Source organism: Rhinatrema bivittatum, chromosome 10, assembly GCF_901001135.1.
Source record: "Rhinatrema bivittatum chromosome 10, aRhiBiv1.1, whole genome shotgun sequence".
In the NCBI taxonomy this organism is placed as follows: domain Eukaryota; kingdom Metazoa; phylum Chordata; class Amphibia; order Gymnophiona; family Rhinatrematidae; genus Rhinatrema; species Rhinatrema bivittatum.
The window spans coordinates 108,787,425-108,809,119 of NC_042624.1; the positions used below are offsets into that span (position 1 = coordinate 108,787,425).

Below are 21,695 nucleotides of genomic sequence, written 5' to 3' on the forward strand. Positions count from 1 at the left end.
GTAGTTCAAAACTACCAAAAAACCAAAACAAAAAAAAAAAACAAATTAAAAAAAAAACCCAAAAGGGGGCCCATCCAAGAAATGTTTGCCCAGGGCCCCTTAAGTGGTTCAAACAGCCCTGGATATGCCTCCTGTTCCTATTGGGGAAATTGCGCCAGAATCTCAAGTTTTGATGCTTGGCTTGAAGATCTACTGTGAGAGGGTATGTCGAACAAGCGCAAAGGAATCTGTGATACGGGCTAGTAACAAAAATTAGTATGAAAAGCCTAACCCAGAGAGAAATCTCTACATCAATATCTATACCGCATCATTTTGTTTTCCTTGACCTTTTTTCCTCCCACAGCAGTCTCTGCTGCTTCCCTCTCTCAGGGGGTCCGTGTCAGCCTGAGGGCTGCCTCCTCCAAGGGGCAACCTTAGCACTGCTGGTTTAGCTGGCAGGGCCATTCTTTCCTCCCAAGTTGCACCACCTCTGTAACATACCTGCGCTAAACTGGTTCCCATGGGTAGGGAATCTGAACCAAGAAGCCGTGGTGCATTCTCATTTTTTTTTGCAGGGAAACTCATTTCCTATTAAAGTAACCACCCAAATAATTTTGTGTTATGAGCTGCTTTTTATTTTATTTTATTTTTTTCTCATCAGGTTTTGAGTTGGAGAATAGCTGCCAGCGTTGCGTGGTCGGTGCTTTTGCTTCCTGTGTGCACTGCAGTATTTATCCTTCTAACCAGAGTTGATCTCTTTCATCCAATACAGTGGATCTCAGGTATTTATATTCTCATTCAGATTGTGGAGGATTTTATCTAGGGGACTTGCACTTAAGTGAATATTTAATGAGTGGCAGACAGAATACAGTAGAAGCTTTAAATGGCGATCTGTTTTCAGGAGAAATTGTCAGTATGCTGGTGCCATTCAGTATGGTTCTAAATCTTCAATGCAGCTGCATTATTGGGGGAGGGGATATTGGCCATAACCTGACTGTTAAAGTGTTGTCTGTTCTCCAGCACTTGGGCATACTGTGCATCACAGCAAGTGAAATTGTAAGTTTCATTTAGGGCTGGCCCTGCAGCTTAGAAAACTCAGGTTTGGGTTTCTTATCAGATGGGGCTGTTGAAGCTCCAGCACATGGCTAAGGTTTTGCATGCTGGTTCCTGGGAGGGATGGTAAGGAGGAGACTGACTGCAGCAGCAACCAATGCTGATAGAAGAACAATCTGGAGGGGCTTGGCAAGGGCTTTCCCCTTCAGCCAGGGAGGGCTTTGTCATCCATGTGTGTTGTGAAATAAGTGTGTGTGTGTGGGGGGGCTGAGATGGGGGAATAAGGCTTTTATTTAAAGCAAGGGACCTCCAAAATTTTTAAGCAAAGGAAAGCATGAAACATTTCAGATCACTGAGATGGGGGAGAGAGGGGGGATTTTGGCCCTTATATCATGGCCCTTTCAGTGATTTGAAATGCTGCGGAAGGGGGGGGAAGATGGGTGGCAGGGTAAAGATAAAATATTTCTAGTTGGCAACCTTGCGACATCCTGGGCGCCTTCACCACCTGCCTCACCCCCCCCTTTCTTAATTATCTGCTCTCTGGGGGATTGGTGGGGGGGGGGAGGTGTATGTAGTGCATTGTCTCCCATTCCTATCCCGATACTCTTGCTTTCAACTTCTCTCTCCTTTATCACCTTTCCCCTCCACCCCTTCCCCTCCATCACTTTTCCCTCTCCTATTCCCCCTCCCTTGTTCAGTCATATTCCCAGCTCTCTCCATCCCCCTTTCTAATCTCTCTCCCCTTTCCCTTCCTCTCTACACTCCAGCTCCCTTCCTGCCATGCCACTTCCCTCTCACTCCCTTCCTCTTGCTCTCTTCTCTGCCTTCTCGTCCTTCTAAACACTGCTGCTGCCTCCTAGTAAAAAGTTGGTCACTATGCTGTATTTTGGGAGACCCCTGATTTAAAGGATACAGTAGGTGCTGGGAATGTTTTTTTTTATCCAGGTGCTCTTTAACACGGCTGGGAATGTATTCCTAGAGGAGCTAAGAGCAGAGAGATCCAGAGTTTGATCCTGAATCGTGCTGTAACCTTCTTTAAAATACATTATTTGCTCCTGTTTGTACTTGGCTATTGTAATTGTTTTAAAGGATCAGCCAAACTGCAATGAACCTTTTTAAAACAATAGTTCTGTTAACAAAATTGTTAGTGCTTATTTGAGAGTCAAGGAATGAACTGTGATGTTTGCACAGGAGCACCATAGCACACCTTGATTGCATTGCCACTGTTCACAACATGTATTAAACCACTTTTCTTTTATTATAGGTGTATTTTCTGATTTGAATACCTCCTATTCTGTTTTCTGCATGTTACTTATGTCCGTGGTGCTGGTGATAATAAGCATCTTCAACTGTGAGTTTTACACAGGTAAGAGCAGAGAATCGTAGGCGAAGTGAGAGCTTGGAAGCTAGGAAGGTGCATTTGAATACACCTAGCATCACTTAGGTGTTGCAAATTCATTTAGTTTTCTTTCTAACATTTGGTAACCTTTTTTTGAGTTATAGGGGCTCAAAACTGCACCGCATACACCACATGTCCTGACAAAGGCCTTATAAAGTGGAAGGGTGACACTTTTTAACTTTACTTTCACATCTGTTTAAAGAATGTCAGAATGCTCCCAGTTTTGGTTGCTGCTCCTACATTTTCTGGTTTAATATCAACCGCTTTATGCAGTTCATCTTGTTTAGTGTTAGCAGGTACTTTATGTTCAGAGTGTATCTCACGTTCTTATCTAAATGTGTTGCTTTATATTCATCTTCATTAAATCTCGTCTGCCTTACTCTAGTATATCTCTGTGTCTAAAGTGCTACAACGAATTTTACAGTAAGACATAGTTTGGGACAGTCGGCAAAACTGCCAGTCTAGCTGCTTAATTCTCCTCCCATAATCACTGCTCAAGGTAGTGAGAGTTTAGAACCCAAGCACTTGTTGCTGGAGGGGTGATATATAAAAGATGAGTGTAATTGCCAATGGTGGAACGTGCACAATGAATATAGTTGTGATACTGCGGTTGTCAATATTTATCCTGTTAAGAATTTGTACTTGTTTGCCGGCGTTATGCATAGCTGTATTTAAATTTACACACAATAAAAAAAAAATATTGAATTTCAAAAAAAAGAACACAGGCACTTGTGACAGTACATGCATATGTAATAAGTCAGGATTTTCTAAGCATACTTTGTTTCTTTACAAAGAAGAAGTTGTTTAGTTGCATTTCACTGTCCAGCCTATGTTGGAATTTAGCTACAACACAGAGATTGACATTGTTCTGCTAAAAGATCTTTAACATCTAAAGAATAGATGAACCTTGGTTTTTTAAGTTCTTAATCCAAAAGATGACAACCTCTGCAGCATAATGTCCTTTCATTGGTTCGGTACTTACTAAGGGGACAGACTGCCACCTCCTGAGCTGTTTTACCACTTTCAGTAGCACCTGGCGTACCTTGGAGAATGCCCATTCACATACGCACGGAGCCAGCCCTCCTGACCTGCTCTGGTCTCATGAGGTCCAAGGCTAGGTGGTTCTGCTGTTTTGTATGCCTCTGTACCCATTTATGTTATCAACAAATAATGTTCCTACAGTTTCTCTGTAAGTCCCTTTTGATAGAAAATACTGTCATTAAAGCTGATGATGGGATGAACTGCTGGCTCAGTGGTAGTGCTATGCAAAGGGTTGCTGGTTAGATTCATGAATTAGGTTGCCTGCACCCCAGCTTGAGTGGGGATGTGCCAGAGGCAGCATTCACAGCACCTAGATGGGAAATCATTGAAGGTGACATCCTGTGTCCGGATTTAGGAGGAGGAGCTCTGCTTTTGGCTTTGGGACCATCGCTGAAATTACCAGACTTAGAAGCAGGGGGGAGGGTTCCTGGCTTGATTTTTTTTTCTTTTTTACTGATGACCGCGTGGCTGCCTGGTCCGGATTTAGGGGTCCCTGCCGCGCATGTGGCACGGCAGGGCAGGCCCTCGATGCTAGTTCCCTCTGTTCTGCCTGTTCCTCAGGGCAGGAGGGAACTTCCTCAGGGGAGACATCAGGCAGACAAGGTCTCCATTCCTCTGGGCGGCGGTCCTCCTCAGCGAGGGAGGGTGGCTCGCGGTGGGTGTCATGGGAGGAGGATGCCCCTCCCATTCTATCCCCAGTGGAGCAGATTTTCACCTTTGGGGATGACCCTGGGCTACCAGACCCTCCTGCTGAGGGGGGGTGCCGATTCGGGGGAGTTCTCTCCTGAGTTTGTGCTGCTGCTGCACCAGGTGTTCCTGGCTAGGAAACAGGCGATCCTGAAGAGAGCAGCACAGCCGGACGTTTTGGCAGAGCCTCCACCGAAGCAGGTATCCACGGGGCTCAGGGGCCCAACAGGGGGCTCGAGTCGAGTATAGGTTGCCAGTTCCGCTCGGGGATCCCTCGGGCTCCGGAATAGATCAGTATCCGGGACTCACCCATGATATGGCTGATGGGAACCAGGACGACCCGGTCCCAGACGACCTCCCACTCTTGGAGGGTGATGATCCCAGCGTGGTGCACTTATTAAGTGGGAGGAGCTCTGGCCTCTCATTCCCCAGATTTTGGAGGTCCTGGGGATCAAGGTGTCGCAGGAAGAGTCCGACAGCAAAGAAGTTAACCCGTCCTGGATGGGATTCAGGGACTGACAACTTCCTTCTCATTGCCTAAGAAGGTCCGCAGATTGGTGACCCGGGAGTGGGACTCATCAGATGCTGATTTGAAAGTGGGTAGAGCCATGGCAAAACTTTACCCCCTGTTGCAAGATGTTTTGGATTTTCTGAAGGTACCGAAGGTGGACGCAGCGATGTCTGCCATGACTAAGAAGACCACCATTCCTGTGGCCGGGGCTGCTGTGCTGAAGGACATACAGGACCGCAAGCTGGAGATACATCTTAAGCGAGTCTTCGAGGTCTCTGCGCTGAGTCTCAGGGTGGCGATTTGTGCCAGCCTCATGCAGACAGCCTGTGTCTATTGGGTTCAGGAGGTGTCCGCAGCTCCGAGTGCCGATGGCGGGGGGGCCCTTGCAAGCAGCACAATTAGAGACAGGTGTTGCCTATGTCGCAGACGTGCTGTATGACTTGGTTTGGACCTTGGCGCGTAGTATGGTGTCAGTTGTCACGGCTCGTAGACTCCTCTAGTTGTGGAATTGGTTAGCAGATTTGTCTTCCAATTCTCAACTCTGTAACCTCCCCTTTAAGGGCAAGCTTCTCTTCAGGGGAGGATCTGGACCAATTGGTAAAATTACTGGGGGACTCCAAAGGCAGTCGACTTCCGGAGGATAGGAAACCTCTTGGGAAGGTGTTTCCCCCTTGAGCTCGTTTTCAGGATTTCTGCAGATTTCGCACTGGTAGGTCTTCAGTTCCTTTGGGGCCCAGGCCGGTCTCGGGGCGTCAGCTGTCCTTTCGTGGAGGTTGGCGCCCAGGCAGAGAGTCCCACAGACCAGGGTGTTGGATGTGGTAAACCCTCCCAATGAAGCCAGGGGTACCCATTCCGTTTTAGAAGCTGTCTGAGGCAGATTATCGAGCTTCTACGTGGAGTGGGAAAAGATTACCTCAGACCGATGGGTCTTGGAAGTGGTCCAAGACAGTTACGCTCTTGAATTTTTGCGCCCGGTGCGGGAGGCCTTTGTGGAGTCTCACGTTGCCTTGCGGGCCAAGCGCGAGGCAGTACAGGGGACCCTACAACGGCTTCTCGATCTCCGGGCCATTGTTCCAGTCCCCCTTGCGGAACCAGGGCAAGGGGCAGTATTCTGTGTACTTTGTGGTTCCCAAGAAAGAGGGCACCTTTCATCCCATTCTGGATTTGAGAAGGTGAACCGGTGTCTGCGAGTCCCTGATTTTCGCATGGAGACCTTGAGAACTTGTGGTGGCTGCTGTACGCAAAGGAGAGTTTCTCACGTCCTTCGACTTCACCGATGAGTATCTCCACATCCCGATTCACCAGGATCACTAGCGGTTCCTCAGATTCAAAGTGCTGGGTCAACATTTCCAATTTCAAGCTCTTTCTTTTGGCCTGGCGACAGCCCCACGTACTTTCACCAAGGTCATGGTGGTCGTGGCGGCGTTCCTGCCAGTTCACCCGTATCTGGATGACTTGCTGATTCGAGCGAAGTCACAGGAGACCTGCGTAAGATCGGTCCAGAGGATGATGCTCACCTTGCGGTCGCTCGGCTGGGTCATAAATGTCCAGAAAAGTCACTTGGAGCCCACGCAGAGCGCTCTTAGATACCTTCTAAGGCAAGGTTTCCCTGGCATTGGACTGTAACGAAGTTGCAAGATCAGGTCAAGGCCCTCCTTCAGAGGAAGACTCACAGTTTGGCATCACTTACAAGTCCTGGGATCCATGGCCTCCACCTTGGATTTGGTCCTGTGGGCGTTTGCTCATTTGTGTCCATTGCAGCGTGCGGGGTTATCGAGGTGGAGCCTGGTGTCAGAACAGTTCCATGTGCCGTTGCCTCTACTTTTAGAGTCTAGAAGTCAGTCTGTCATGGTGGCTTTTACGCAGCAACCTGGTACAGGGAGTAGATTTGAATCCGCTGACTTGAGTGGTTATCTCCACAGATGTCAGGCTGGGGAGCAGATTGCTTAAACAAATCCGCTCAAGGTCTTTGGTCCCCATAGGAAAGCTCTTGGTCCATCAACTGCCTCAAGACAAGGGCTGTCCGACTGGTCCTGCGAGCATTTATGCCCTTGGTCAAGAACAGAATGGTTTGAGTATTCTCAGACAATGCGACGGTTGCTTACATCAACCGGCAAGGCAGGACATGGAGTCTTGCGATGGCGCTAGAAAGGCGGCTGTTGTTTGCTTAAGTGGAGCGCCATCTCAAAGGAATCGCCATGTCACAGGAGTGGAAAATGTTCAGGTGGACTTCCTCAGCAGGCAACAGCTCGATCCGGGGGAGTGGGAGTTAGCTCCCGAAGCTTGGAACCTCATTTGCGCCAGGTGGGGCATGCCTCAGTTGGATCTGATGGCAACTCGGGCCAATGCAAAAACAGAATGCTTTTCAGTCGTTGACGAGAGATGGGCTCGGTAGGCTTAGACACCCTAGTGTGTCCGTGGCCCACGGGCATTCTTTATGCCTTCCCCCCCCCCCCCCCCCCCCCCCGGCCTCTCATCAGTCGGCTTCTCCACATAGAGTGACATCCAGGCAGCGTAGTGCTGGTGGCTCCGGCGTGGCCGCGTCATCCATGGTTCGCAGACCTAGTGCGAATAGCGCTGGAAGTGCAGCTGGCTCATCTCCCGCATCTACTCCGTCAGGGGCCCATATTTTCGGATCGGGAGGATCACTTCTCTCTCGCGGCTTGGCTTTTGAGAGGCGACAATTGCGATTGAGGGGATATTCAGAGCACTCTTCTTCACGCACGTCTACTTCTATGGCCTATGTTAGGGTCTGGAAGTTGTTTGAGGCATAGTGCCACCAGTGCTCCTTGGATCCTTTGTCAATGGAGATTTCCCAGGTGTTGGATTTCCTTCAACAGGGGTTGGCTAAGGGTTTGGCTTTCAACTCCCTTCGGGTTCAGGTAGCAGCCTTAGGTGCCTTAAGGGGCAGATTTCACAGTTGGTCGCTTGCAGCTCACCCAGATATTTCACGGTTCCTCATGAGAGTAAAACATTTACGTCCTCCCGTACGCCCGTTATGTCTGGATTGGAGTTTGAACTTGGTGCTTTGCAGAGCCCCCTTTGAGCCTTTACACAGGGCTCCAATTAAGGATTTGACCTTGAAGACCATTTTCTTGGTAGCCATTTGTTCTGCACAACAGATTTCAGAGTTACAGGCTTTCTTGTGTCGGGATCCCTTCCTTAGATTTATAAGTTGCGCATGGTCCCTTCTTTCGTTCCCACGGTAGTGTCTGCCTTTCATGTCTATCAGGCAGTGGATCTGCCAGGACTTCCGCAGAGGTCCAGGGATTCCCCACAGGAGAAGGAGCTTCATCTTTTGGATGTGCGTTGCACTTTTTTGTGCTGTTTGGAGGTTACCAATGACTTCTGGCGGTCAGATCATCTATTTGTCTTGTTCGGGGGTCCTAAGAAGGGGTGACAAGGCTTCCAAGGCGACAATTTCGCGCTGGATTAAGGAGGCTATCTCTTTAGCCTATGTTGCCAGAGGACGTCAGGTGCCCATGGGTCTGCGAGCTCATTCCACCAGGGCCCAGGCTACCTCCTGGGCTGAGTGTCAGCTTCTGTCGCCACAGGAAATCTGCAGAGCGGTGGTTTGGTCCTCCCTTCACACTTTCACCAAGCATTATCGTTTGGATGTTAGGGCGCACGATGAATCGTCCTTGGTGAGGGTGTTCTGCGTGCGGGTCTTTCGGGTTCCCGCCAGTGTAGTGTAGCTTGGGTACATCCCACTGGTCTGGACTGATCTGGGTATGTTCAGGAAAGGAAAATGGATTCTTACATGCTAACTTTCATTCCTGTAATACCATAGATCAGTCCAGAGGCCCACCCCCATTTCAGATTCCAAAAGACTACCTTGAAAAGTGATATTTTCATGCAGAATCAATTTGCTTCTATCGCAGATGCTCTTGAGGGAGCAGGTTCCGAGGTGGTTTTTTGTTTTCTCTGTTACGGGCAAGGGGTTGGCTGTTACATTTTGGGTTCCAACCCTCTTTGTCCTTTAGTAAGGTTAGTTGCTTGGGTACAGGCCAATACTGAGGGACTGCAGGTGGCGCACTCTGTTATGTAGCAGGGCCCAAAGTTTTTGTTCTCTGCCTCCATCTGCTGGTAGGAATGCACAGCCCACTGTGCTGGACTGATCTGTGGTATTACAGGAACGAAAATTAGCAGGTAAGAACCAATTTTCCTTCATCAGTTCTTAGCCAAAGGTTAAAAATTTTATAAATCAAAAGCCTGCTGATACAGGAAGGCCGTTGCCATCTTCCTGAATTTTGGCAACGTGCTTTCAACTTTCAGACATGATGTTAACGTTTTCCACAAAGTTGGTCCCCTTTACATAATACAGGCGATCCAGCCCTGGCTCTGAGTGAGCTGGATGAAAAAAAAAAAAAGAGAAGGGGGAGGCTACCTGACCAGAAAGAAAGCCAATGATAGTCTGTGTCAGCAATGCAGAGTAGTGCAGGTCCGCACATGCTATATCTTTGCCCTTTCACTTTGCTTGTGTTTCCCCGCAGTTGTGCCTTCGATTCCTTGCTCCCGGCTTGCGCTGATTGGAAAGGTGGTTCACCCTCAGCGAGTAATCCATTCGCTTGCTCATGCCATAATGGGAATATTGGTGGCCTGGTGTGCTGCAGTGATAACCAGGGGAGAGTACCAGTTCCTGACTGTGCCCTGCACAGTAAAACAAAGGTGATTTGTTTCACTGTCGTGGATATTACATTAAACAATTCTAAAATATTACTAAGCTCTTAATATGGTATCCCAACATATTTACCATTTGCAGGAACACCTAAGACACTGAAATAGGTTTTAAACAAGTCGCTCCTTTCCCTGTACGTACTCGGATCAGTCCGGACTCCTGGGTTTTGCCTCCCTTCCAGCAGATGAGACTGAAAGTTTTACTGACACTGTCACTTAACCTGGTGCGCCACCTGCAGTCTGTCAGTATTTCTCTGTCTCCAGCAGATGGAAGGTGGTGCAAATCCTGCAGTCTGAGGAGAATTAAAAAAAAATGTTTTAAAAAGATTTTAGAAGTAGTTTTAGGGTTAGGATTACTCCATAGCCCTCCCTGAAGGTCAGTAGGCCCTGGTGGGGCCATCTTTTCAGGGAGGGGTTGGAAACCCCTGGGTCTGTCAGGATCCTTGACCTGCTGAGGGGGGAGATAACTGGTGGGGCCAGTTCCCTCTCTTCCCTCCTACAGCTGGAGCCTGCAGCCACAAAAGGGAAGTCTCTTTTTTTTGTAAAGATAAAGAAAAAAGGCCTCAGTTTTTCTTTGCTTTTTGTGGTGCCGGTTAGTGCGTGGGCCGGTTTTCGTGGCGTTCTGATTCGGGGACGTCGGGTGCACTTGGTCTGGTTTTTGGCGTTGGGGCGGGCGAGTTCGTGCAGCGGTTGTGGGTAAAAAAAAAAAAAAAAAAAAAATTTTTCTCAGCCATGCTGCGTGGCGGGCAGTGTGCGGCATGTGGGGAGATGCGAGTGCCTTTCTTTGACCAGCACTTGCTTCGGCTGCGTCTCTGGGGGAGAAGGCAGTTCAGGGAGTGCTAGGGGAGCCTCTGACAGGCAGCGATCCTCGGCAGGCAGTGTGGGGGGAGCCGAGCAGCCTGAAGGTGCCTGCCTGATTTTGGAGGCAACCATTTTTATCTTCTTTTTGCTGCCGCGACTGACGGGGCCTGCAAGGACGCTGCCCTGCCCTCACCGCTGTTGCTGGCAGATTGAAAGCTCCAGGGGTCCCTTGGATCCTCTCCTGGGGGAGGAGGAGGAGGAAGACCTCCTAGAGCAGGATCCAGATGAATCGGGACTTTTCCACGGATGTTGTTTTGCTTATGCATAAGGCTTTTTTGGCGAAAAGGGCGGCTGGACATCATCCTCCCAAGCCAGTGGACCTAAAGGTGCCAGTTATGGCCAAGAGGCTGTGTTCAGCTCGATCTGCTGGGGCGACCAGAATTCGGAGAGTGCTGGCTCGTCAGTTGCCTTCGGGGAATACAGGTAATAGCTTGGAGAGCTCGGAGGCTGATGATCCTCTGGCTGGTGATCCATCTGGTTGGGACCTCATTTGGGCAGTACGAACCCTGGTGACACTCGGGATCAAGCTCCCTCGGTGGAAGGAGATGATCCGAAGGTGGTCTGCCTTTTTCGCCAGGAGGAAATTGTGGCCCTTAATACCATGTGTTCTAAATGAACTGGGTATTAAAGAGCCCCGTGCTGATTCGGAGCACGAGGCACATGTGGCACATGAATAGCTGATAGTCTGAAGCTCTGCATCCTCATGAAGAAAATAAAGACCTAGCTTACTTGAGGCTTTTTATTCGGCTCTCCTACCCTGTGCAGATTTAGTAATTGTTTTGCAGAAAACATGGCATAACATTCTAATTGCGGCACACAAAGATCATCTCGGGTGTAACCAACTCCTCAAAAATAAAAATTAAAAAAAATTACAAATGTGATGCGATGCATTGCTTTGGAAGAATACATTTTATATGAGAGAAATACACCTCATAACACTGCCACATCTTCTGCATCTCACAAAGGGAATCACACACAAACTCACTACAGTTTTGCTCTTAGTAAGTCAGATAAAGATTGCAAAAAATCTGAGAATATGCTTTTTGTGTACTAAACCACCAGTGTTTCATTGACTGACTGAAAAATACCTCCCTTTACTTTCAGCTTAGAGGATCCCAGTTCTAAGACGTGCCTGAACGAGTATCACCTCTTTCTTTTGCTGGCTGGAGCGTTCATAGGATACAGTTATAGTCTCTTGTATTTCATTAACAATATGAACTATTTAGCCTTCCCGGCTATCCAGGTGAGATTCTAGACTGCCCTACATGGGGGCTAACTGTCTCTTGAGATGTCTGTTTTAGGCCTTTTGTGTGCTGTAAATTACTTGGTGTTATAGCAATGATATTTTAAGGATTACAAAGGCAGAATATTATTTCCTGATGGATTTTCAGGTGCTAGTACCACTGTACAAATCATTTTATTCACATACTGTAAGTGCTTCTGTCATCTGGGGTTGATTAAAGCAATGCTTCCACAAAGACAACCTAGGTATCTACCATATACATTTCTTGAAGGAAAGTGTTTTTTTTTTTAACAGTTGTTTTCAATGTTATTTGGATATTAGTGTGTGGTAGGAGCTGTTTGAGGCTAATGTGTCAAAAGCCTTTTATGATATGCACAAAACAGAAAAAACCCCGTTTGAGAAATGCAGCAATTTTTTTTTGTTTTATTATATATAATGTGCTTATGTATTGCCTTATTTTTGTTGTTTGGTCATATTTATTTTATTTATTTAGAAATATTTTAGTCCACAGATCCAAAATTGTTCAACGTGGGTTACAATGAAAACATATCTCTCTGTTCGGCTATATATTTATATTAAAACCATACACAAAGCACTGAGCACAACAAAACCTCTGTAGATATACAAAATATTTAAATCCCCGCATAAGCCTGTAAAAATAAGTTTTTAACTTCTTCTTTCAAAAAGACCTATAATCAGATTCCTGATGCAATTCAATAGGTAGCTTGTTCCATTGATAAGGCCCAATAATTGAAAAAGTGTTTGTGCATGACTTTGTAATTTAAATTTATGATGGGAAGGTATAGTAAGCAAGTTTTGTGATGCACATGGTAAACTATGATTAGGTAATTCTATGGATCAGGCTAGCTATTTATGTAATAATGAGAGGTTTTTAAATTGTGACCTCTGAGCAACTGGGAACCAATGCAAATTTTTCATATGTATCATATTCCCCCATGTAAAACCACACATTTTCCTGACTTCAGTGTTCTGTACCAATTGCAGAACCTTCATCAAATATTTTGGCATCCCTATAAACGATGAGTTGCAATAATCTACTAAACTCAAGACCAAAGCTTGAACAATTAATCTAAAATCCATGGGGGATAGATAATGCCTCCAGGACATCACCATAAGTAACTTGTAAAATGCTGCTGATTCTTGAGAGAGTTTCCCCTCAACTAACACCCCTAGATTGATTTTTTTTTTCTTTTTTTTTTGTTCCCCACCAATTTGGGTTATAAATGTTTTAAATAAATGAATTAGCCATTGTGCCTGGTGACATCTAACAGGCCTAGCTCTCGGAGCTCAGTAAAGACTTTACTGCGTGTGCGTGGGAATTCCTCTGCGTGCACGCTGCCTCTAAGCCCCTCGGTCTTCCTTTGTCCAAGCTATTGCATGGATGTGTCCCAGTCTCTCAGAATTTTCTGCTTTTTTGGGAGAATTTAAGTAGTAAAGATGCCAAAGAGCATGGAGAAGACCAAGGCCAAAACGCCTGCAGTAAAGCCTCCTATGTGTAGGCATGGGATGTCCATCGCAGGTATGCGCTCCATATGGTGTTGCTGTTTATGCCTAGTCCACAACTGCGACAGCTGTGGTAGAGAGACCCTGAGGAATATGCTGATGGGTAAGAGCCCTAACCCCTGACACAAGGCTGAGCAGCGGAACCTCTCCCTACCAAGGAATGAAATGTCATTGGGCTTTTGGCGCAATAAATCAAGTCTCCCATCTGCAAGCTAAGGGAAGACTTGCCTCTTTGTAGTGCCGGCCTTCAGATCTTATTCAGGTCAGGGCTGAGTGTGGCATAGATGCCTGGCGCCAGTGGAGGAGCCGAGCAGAGCACTAATCAGCACAGGAAACCTCCTTTGGTGTTGTCTCCCCCTTAGAACCAAAGAAGAGTTCCTGTTTGTACCATGGATCAGTCCAGACAAGTGGGTTTATGCATTCCTATCAGCAGATGGAGGCAGAGAACAAAACTTTGACATACTGCTACATAACAGCGTGCTTCCTGCAGTCCCTCAGTATTTCTCTGTCTCCAGCAGATGGTAGAGGTGCAAACCTGCAGACTGGAGTTAGAAAAAAAAAAAAGAAAGTAAGGAGTTTTAGCTCCCTGAGGTGTTATGATCCTTTGAGGGCTATCCCTCGGGTGGAGCAGAGTGAGCGGGGGGTTGGTGACCCCTGTTCTGACTCGGCCCTTCTTGGCAGGGGGGGTGATAGCCAGGGGTCCTGGGCCTTTCACTCCTGTGTCCTTGGCTCCTTCAGCACTCAGCTTCCAGTAGCAAGTCGGTTTTTCAGTCACAGAAGAGAGGTTGGATCGGAGGGCATCGATGCTCTAGTTCAACCGTGGCCGACTCCATCAGTTGCTGTACGTGTTCCCACCGAGGTCCCTCATAGGTCGAGTGCTGCGACACATCAAGCTGTTTATGGGCAGGGTGGTTCTGGTGGCACCAGAGTGGCTGCGCCGGCTCTGGTTTACGGGCCTTCTACATTTGGCGGTGGACAGTCCTGTTCGGTTGACCTCTCTAGGCATTGCTACAGCGGGGGCCCGTATTTTGAGACCGGGAGGTTCGCTTCAGTCTAGCGGCTTGGCATTTGAGAGGCAGCGATTCTGTTTGAAGTGATATTCAAAGCCTGTGATTGCGACTTAGCTTTAGGCCTTCCATGTCAATGGCTTATGTCAGAGTATGGAGGGTGTTCGAATTTTGGTGTTTGCAAAACAGGGTGCAACCTTTGAAGGTGGACGTTCCACAGATCCTGGCCTTTTTGCAGAGCAGTTTGGCTAAGTGTTCGGCCTATAATTCCCTTTGGGTCCAGGTAGCAGTGCCTCAGTTTTGTTCTCTGCCTCCATCTGCTAGTAGGGATGAATAAACCCACTTGTCTGGACTGATCCATGGTACTTCAGGAATGAAAACTAGCAAGAAACAATTTTCCTATCAGCACCATTGGTGCAGGGCCCTCTTTGATACCGAGGCAGGACTTGGGCATCATCAGTGCAGGTGCCGTCTTTGTTCATGGCACAGAGGATTTCCATGGCTCAGAGCCATTAGTTTTATCCAGACCTAGGGCCAACCATGGCGTCAACTCTCTTCTGCGTGGTGTTTGCATTCTAAAACTTGGTCAACACACTTGACACTGCAAATCACGGTGTTGTCAATGGTATCAGAGTGGAGCACTGTGTATGGCTAAGTGTTCTGCAGTGATTCTCATGGCGCAGAGGGAACTATCAGTGCTGTCTGTGGAGCAGGGTGTTAGTCAATGTAAACTATCAATGCAATCGGCATGGAGTGCCTTGGAGCCAGCAGCCTCTGCAGTAGGAAATGCTGCCATGTCACCAGGTTTTTCTTCAGCTTTACTGACAGCCCTGAGGAAGGATGAGTCAATTTTGGCTTAGATACTGCTATACCTGATGTTATAAATATAAAAGCTGATACTTCCTGGGAACAGTTCATGCTTGTCACTAAAGATGAGATTGGACAGGGTAACTAGAATGAATGTTTCATCTAAACCTTTAAATCCTTGCTCTACTGCATTTCTGAAAGTGTTAAAGATCTTGGTGGTCTGTTGGCAGACATTGTTAATCTGTCCTTAGAAAGTGGTTTACTTCCTGTGTCCTTTAAAAAAAAAAAAAAAAAAGCCACAGTGCGGACTATTTTAAAGAAACCTAACCTTGTTTCTACAATTCTAGCCAACTTTAGACCAAACTCATCTTTGCCATTTCTTTCGAAAATCATTGAATAGATTGCATGTTCCCAACTTTCTGATTTCATCGAGGCTCATGCATACATTGAGAAATTTCAGTTTCGGTTTTGCAAGCAACTCAGTACAGAGACTTTATTGCTATCTAGTATGGATACCGTTATTTGAGGATTTGATGGAGGTTCTGAGTAGGTTATTTTTCTTGACATCTCTGATGCCTTTGATACTATCAATCATAATATTCTTATCACTTGGTATCTCTGCTTTTCCTCCAATGGTTTATATATATATATATATATATTTTTTACATGACAGAATGCACTATGTAAGTTTGGGAAATGAATGCTCCCCAGTGAAATCAATTACGACAGGGGTAGCCCAGGGTGCTGCACTTTCAGCCACTTTATTTAATATTTACACTGCTCCCATCTGTAAACTTTACAGTACCCTTGGTGTAAATTACAGGATCTACATTGATTAATTTTTCATTTTTTTCTCCTGTTCATGGTACAATACTTTCAAATGACTCCCTCTGTTTAGAGTTTGTAGAAAAAAGGTTATTTCATAATAAATTCTGCCTCAATGTGGAAAAAGCCGAAATATGGTTCTTGTCCAAATTTCCATCATCCAGTTTTCCTTCTCATTTCTCATTTAATAATTTCAAGATTCTCATTTTGCAATCAAGTGCATAACCTTGGAGTGCTCCTGGATTCAAGTTTCTTTCAATTCCCATATTAACTCAGTTGTTAAAAGTTCCTTTTACAAATTACATCTCGTAAGGAAACTTTATCCTCTGCCTGCTTCTAATGATTTTCCTATGGTGCTTTAGGCACTTATTCTTAGTAACTTTGACTATTGCAATGCTTTATATGTTGGACTCCCTAATATTGCTCTGAGACCATTACGATTAGCTCGGAACACTGCCGCATGTGTCCTGTCTGGTGCTGGGTTTCGTGACCACATATCTCCTATTCTGACTGATCTGCATTGGCTTCCCATCAACTGGAGAATTTTATATATAAATTGACACTCCTCTTCAAGCTTCTCAATACCGATTTTATCTCAGCTGGGTGAGCTCTGCCTTAAATTTACAGGCCACCACGTGCCTTGAGATCTGCTCAGAAGAATTTCCTTGAGGTTCCAACGGTGAAGCTAGTCTTATTTTAACATCACGCACGGGAGGGCCTTCTCTGTCGCAGGCCCTATGTTGTGGAACTCCCTCCCGGGTGAGGTTAGGTCAGATCCTTATATCAAGTTCTTTAATGGGGCTTTAAAAACATTCTTATTTAAGAAAGCTTATATAGAGTTATAGTTCATTTATTTTATCTTGTATCTAGATTGTTGATTTTGTGCTTTTTGAATGATATTTTGATTGTGTTCTTGTTTTATATACATTTTATTGTAAACTGCTATGAAATTTATGGTCGTGGTATACACCTTTTAATAAACCATCCCAGCCATACAGAAAATCCTCTCTTCCCCCATCCCCTACCATCCTAGCTAGTTATCCACCAACATTCCCCACTCCCCTCTGGTTGCCGACTCCTACCTGGCTCCTACATCCCTTCCACCACCTCGCCACATGCTGTGCCCTCTTTCTGTCCCTAACTGAATACAAATACAAGCAATGAGCAGGGAGACATGCAGGTGTTTTGTCTGAGGGAGTTAAAACATACCTCCATTGGTATCATTCTCCAGTTCAGCATGGCTGCCAAAAAATACAATAACAAAAAAACAACCCCCCACCCCCCCAAAAAAAGTGCTTAAATTCTGTAGAAGTGAAAGCTGAGTGGTTGTAAGTGCCGTGAGTCACTGCAGGAGACAGTCGTAGACCCGCGGAGCGCCAACAATGTAACACATGCAGTTATTCTCTGATAAGGGTTCCTTCAGATATTGTGATGCATCTGGGACTTGTTCCATCTCCATGTGCGCAGAAGAAAAGGCGCCAAGCTCCATTTAAAAAAAAAAAAAAAAAAAGCAACATCGTAGGCCCAACTACTCACCATGCCCAATCCTCAGTAAAGAAAATAGTGTCCAAAAGTCTCCTGTATAATCTTTTCCCCCTCCAACCCACAGCTATACCCCAAACAGAAATTCAGTATTTAAACCCAAGATACAAGAAGCCATACATAAAGCCATAAAGAAAATAAGCCTGTGGAGAAGCCACAGCAACACAGTGGGCGCAGAGCTAGAACACATGTGCCCACGTTTTTCCAGCTCCCTGGCGTGGATATGTGCTTATGCAGTGTGTCAAATGAAAGTTTATGCCTCATCTCGATTGTCAGCAACTCTCTTCTAAGCTTAGAGTTGCTTCCTCAACTTGCTCCAAAAACACTGAGCCTCTGCAGGACTCTCAAAAGATCCTGGCTTGTTGTTCAGAGATATCTTGGTGAACATGGTACAACAGGGTGTATGGCAGACCCTGCTGCTATAAGGCATTTTTAATTGTGACCTACCCTGCTGTCGTCTTCTGTAGTAATGCTACTGAAAAATCTTCTCTCTCTCTCTCCCTTGATGTGTGCTTTATCCAGGATAGGCATTTTATTTTGATAATTATGTAGCTGGGTTATTACTATACACTGGCACCCACCGGGGCCTGGAGGTGGTGCGAGCGGGCGATGTGCGCACTCAATTTTAATATAGTCTCCCTTTGTGGTCAGCCCCGGAGTCTCAGGAATCCAACATTTTGAAAAGTCCAATCAGGTCTCTGCCCCTCCCCCCCCCCCTCGTTTTCTGGGAAGCCCACTAATCCGATGTTCTGGCGGCAACTCCGGTTCTCCATGTCATCGGGTTTGTCTAGCGCCTCTGTAAGTCTCCGCTCCGGAAGGTCGACCTTCCTTCTCACACCGGTCAGAGAATCTTCAAGTTCTTTTCCACCTGTGTTTCTACGGACTGTGTCGTGGAAGCATTTTCCTGCACAGATCCACTAATTTGGTCACCTTTTCCACCAGTGCCACCAGTTCACAATCGATGGAAGAGAGAAATTTTGGTCAAGAAGGAATATTTATTTATTTATTTGATTCCTTCTTGACCAAAATTTCTCTCTTCCATCCAGCTGCTTTGGGATATCCAGCGACCTTGCAAGAGCAGGCCATTCTTCATCTGAGGCCTGATCCTCTTTGCCATCCGCTGTCGTCTTCCTGGGTCTTTGAGTCTTGCCGGATTTCTCGGCCCGCGTAGCTGCCAGGTACTTAGAAGGCATGTCCCGAGACATCTTTTCAGACCAAAAAAAAAAGTCTTCATAGCGAGGATGTGGAAGGATTAATGTTTGGGAAGCTGTCATTAAACATGTCTGTGCACTTCAGCACATCACGTGACCCCTCACTGGAGTGCCAACTACCTAGCTGAAGCTTAAGCTCTGGAAGAGACATGGGAAGTCCCCACATGCTCGGAGAGCTGGTCCCTGTCTTGTCATCAGATGACTTCACCTATCTGTAATGGATAATTCATCCTGCTATCTGTGGCGAGCCCTGTTTACAGGTAAGCAAACTTGCTTTATTTGCTCCCGCTATGGGCACATTTTACCAACAGCTGTGTACACAAATTTAAGGGATGATAGAGAGAGAGAGTAATTCAATCTGGGTCTTCTAGATGGAAGAACTGCTTCACTGTATTGGGTACCTATATCAGCCCCAGCCTCAGAGTCTCTTTTATTCTTATAATTTCAAATGCTGTAATAACCTTTTTTTTTTTTTCCCCCCAGCAATACAAGTACTTGTGTTTCAGACGGGCTTTGTCGCCGCTGATTAAGCACAGCTGTATAGAATCACTGTATCTTGTTAGGAATTTTTTCATCGCTTATTATTTCTTAGGTGAGTGCTTTTCTTTGTATCCAAATGCTTTAAAGCTGGCAAGGGACCTTATGTGAGGTTTTGCTTTTGTGTGCATGGCAGACACAGATATTTTAAAATTGCTCTTTGTTCGTATCTGCTTTGCTCGTGCTTTTTTGCTGTGCGTGCGTTTTTTGTACCAAAGCCCTTTGCACGGCGTGTGATGATGCAGCGGCCACCGGGGGGCGACAATGCTATAACAGAGCAATGAAAGGTCAAGTAAAGCTTTAAGGGATCAATTCACACAATCTTTTTCGGCTTCCAAAGGTGAATAGGGGGGAGAAAGCACAATTTGCAATTCTTAAAAACTAATCTTTGTCAAAAAAAAAAAAAAAAAGGAAAATGTTCATCGTAGTTGGAAAAGAGATTTGGAGCGCACAGGAGGAGTTGCTACCATGGGAGCTTCATGAAAAAAACTTTCACCTGCACCCAGGTGCCCGTTACGTCTTTTGGAGTGAATTTTTGCCACTTTTCCAAACTTTTTTTTTTAATGGCAGTGGAAACGCTGTCCCCTTTATATTTTTTATGTGTACTGTCCGGTTCTGGAGAACCCTAATCTAGAAAAAGACATTGACGAGGAAGAGGTAGGGCAAACACAATGATGCCTGTACCATAAACCGTACATGGACTGAAGGAGCTGAAGATGTTACCTTTTAAGAAAGAAATTAAAGGGGAGGTATGAAACAAATATTCAAATATCTAGCAGGTTCCAATGAAGCACCACAGGGAAGTATTTTCCATAGAATCAAAAGCTCAGGGACCACGGTCGTCATGAAATACTGGCAGCACCTAAATGTAATCTGCTTTGAAGTGCAGGTTAAAGAGGAATAGACATGAAATAAATTCTCCGTGAAGCGAAGGGAGGGATACTCAAAGGAATGTAAGAGAGCACTTTCACTGGACGTCTGGGATAGAGGTGGTGGGGTGTTTTATTTTTTTAAGTTCCATATTATAGGAACCAAAATGGTGACAGAATTTCAAGCATGCATAGGTTAGACACAAAAGAACCTTAAGTGGTGGAGGGGAACGCAGAGCGCAGATTGAATAAGACATGTGACAGCACCGTAAGTAGGCACAAATGAGTAAACTGGATGGACCGAGTGGTTCTCTTCTGACACTATTTTATACATTTATTAGACATTACCTCTTTCAATTAGAGGAAAGTTGTTAGCATTTTTCAAAACTCCAAAACTTTTTGTGACAAAACTTTGCACTTGTCTACATTAAATTTCATTTGCCATTTGCATGTCCAGTCTCCCAGTTTTATAATGTCCTCTTGCAATTTCTCACAGTCCTTTTGTGATTTAACAAATTTGATCACCTCACTTATTCCCATTTCCAGATTATTTATAAATATATTTAAAAGCAGTGGTCTCAGAACAGATCCCTAGGGCACTCCACTATTCACCTTTTTCCATTGGGAAAATTTACCATTTAGCCCCACTCTGTTTTCTGTCTTTTCACTAGTTGGCAATCCACAGTAGGAATTTCCTAAGAAGTCTGTCATGAAGGACTTTGTCAAATGCTTTCTGGCTCAACTCTAGCCAAGTGTTTGTTTTTGCCCTCAAAACAATGTAGCAGATTTGTGAGGCAAAACTTCCCTTGGCTTAATCCATGTTGGCTTTGTCCCATTAAACTATGCTTATCTATATGTTCAGTTTTGCTGTTTATAATAGTTTCTACCATTTTGCCTGGTATAGACGTCAAATTCACTGTTCTGTAGTTTCCTGGATCACTCCTTAATCCCTTTTTAAAAATTGACGTTGCATTGACAACCCTCTAGTCAGGTACCATAGATAATGGTATCAATAGTTTACAAATTTCCAATAGCAGGTCTGCAATTTCATTTCTCAGTTCTTTCAGCACTCTGATGTATACCATCTAGTCTAGGTGATTTGTTACTCTTTAGTTTGTCAGTTTGCTCTAGTACATCTTCCAGGTTCACTGATATTTGTTTCATTTACTCTAAATCATCACCTTTGAATATACTTTCTGGCATATTCCTTGGTGAATACTGAAGGAAATAATTCATTTTGTGTCTCTGCTATGGCTTTGTCATCCCAAAGTGCTCCTTTTTACCTCTTGATCATCTAATGGTCCAACTGACTCCCTCGCAGGCTTTTTACCTTGAATGTTTGTGAAAACGTTTTTATTATGAGTTGTTGCTTCCATGGCAAGCGTCTTTTCAAATTCTCTTTGCCTTCCTTATCAGTGCTTTGTATCTGACTTACCAGTACCTATGCCGTTTCCTGATTTTCTTCAATCAGATTCCTTTTCCATTTCTTGAAAGATGTTCTTTTAGATATTATAGCCTCTTACCTCACCTTTCAACTGTGCCGGCAGTCTCTTAGCCTTCCTTCCACCTTTTTCTAATGTGTGGAATACATCTCTCAGCTTTTCAGACACATCTGTGGAACTATGTTTTCCCAAGACTGTAGGGTTATCAGAAGACACAGACATGACTCGCCCATACTGAGCACGCATAACACACTATTACATGCAGTCCTATGTCCAGTATGCCACTGCTTGCACACTTTTTATTACCACCTCTGCCTACAAATGCACACAGAGACCTAATACATACACACTGCAAAATGATTCACACAGGAACCGATACCACACATTAGTAATTTAATGTATTAGATCTTTTATTCACATAACTGGGCAAAAAAATATAGCTACATCCACAACCTCTTGTTTAAAACAATTTCTATTCCG

General features: G+C 45.3%; 1 protein-coding gene across 2 annotated transcripts in view; it reads left to right on the forward strand.

Annotated features, from left to right (window-relative positions):
- The window catches only part of NDC1 (NDC1 transmembrane nucleoporin), a 49,656-nt gene that overhangs the window by 3,379 nt on the left and 24,582 nt on the right, over positions 1 to 21,695 (forward strand). For both annotated transcript variants that reach the window (XM_029618238.1, XM_029618237.1), the window contains exons 2-6: positions 641 to 761; positions 2,297 to 2,398; positions 9,164 to 9,338; positions 11,313 to 11,451; positions 18,851 to 18,959. In XM_029618238.1, the coding sequence (XP_029474098.1) occupies positions 641 to 761; positions 2,297 to 2,398; positions 9,164 to 9,338; positions 11,313 to 11,451; positions 18,851 to 18,959 (646 nt within the window). The remainder of the gene's footprint in view (positions 1 to 640; positions 762 to 2,296; positions 2,399 to 9,163; positions 9,339 to 11,312; positions 11,452 to 18,850; positions 18,960 to 21,695) is intronic.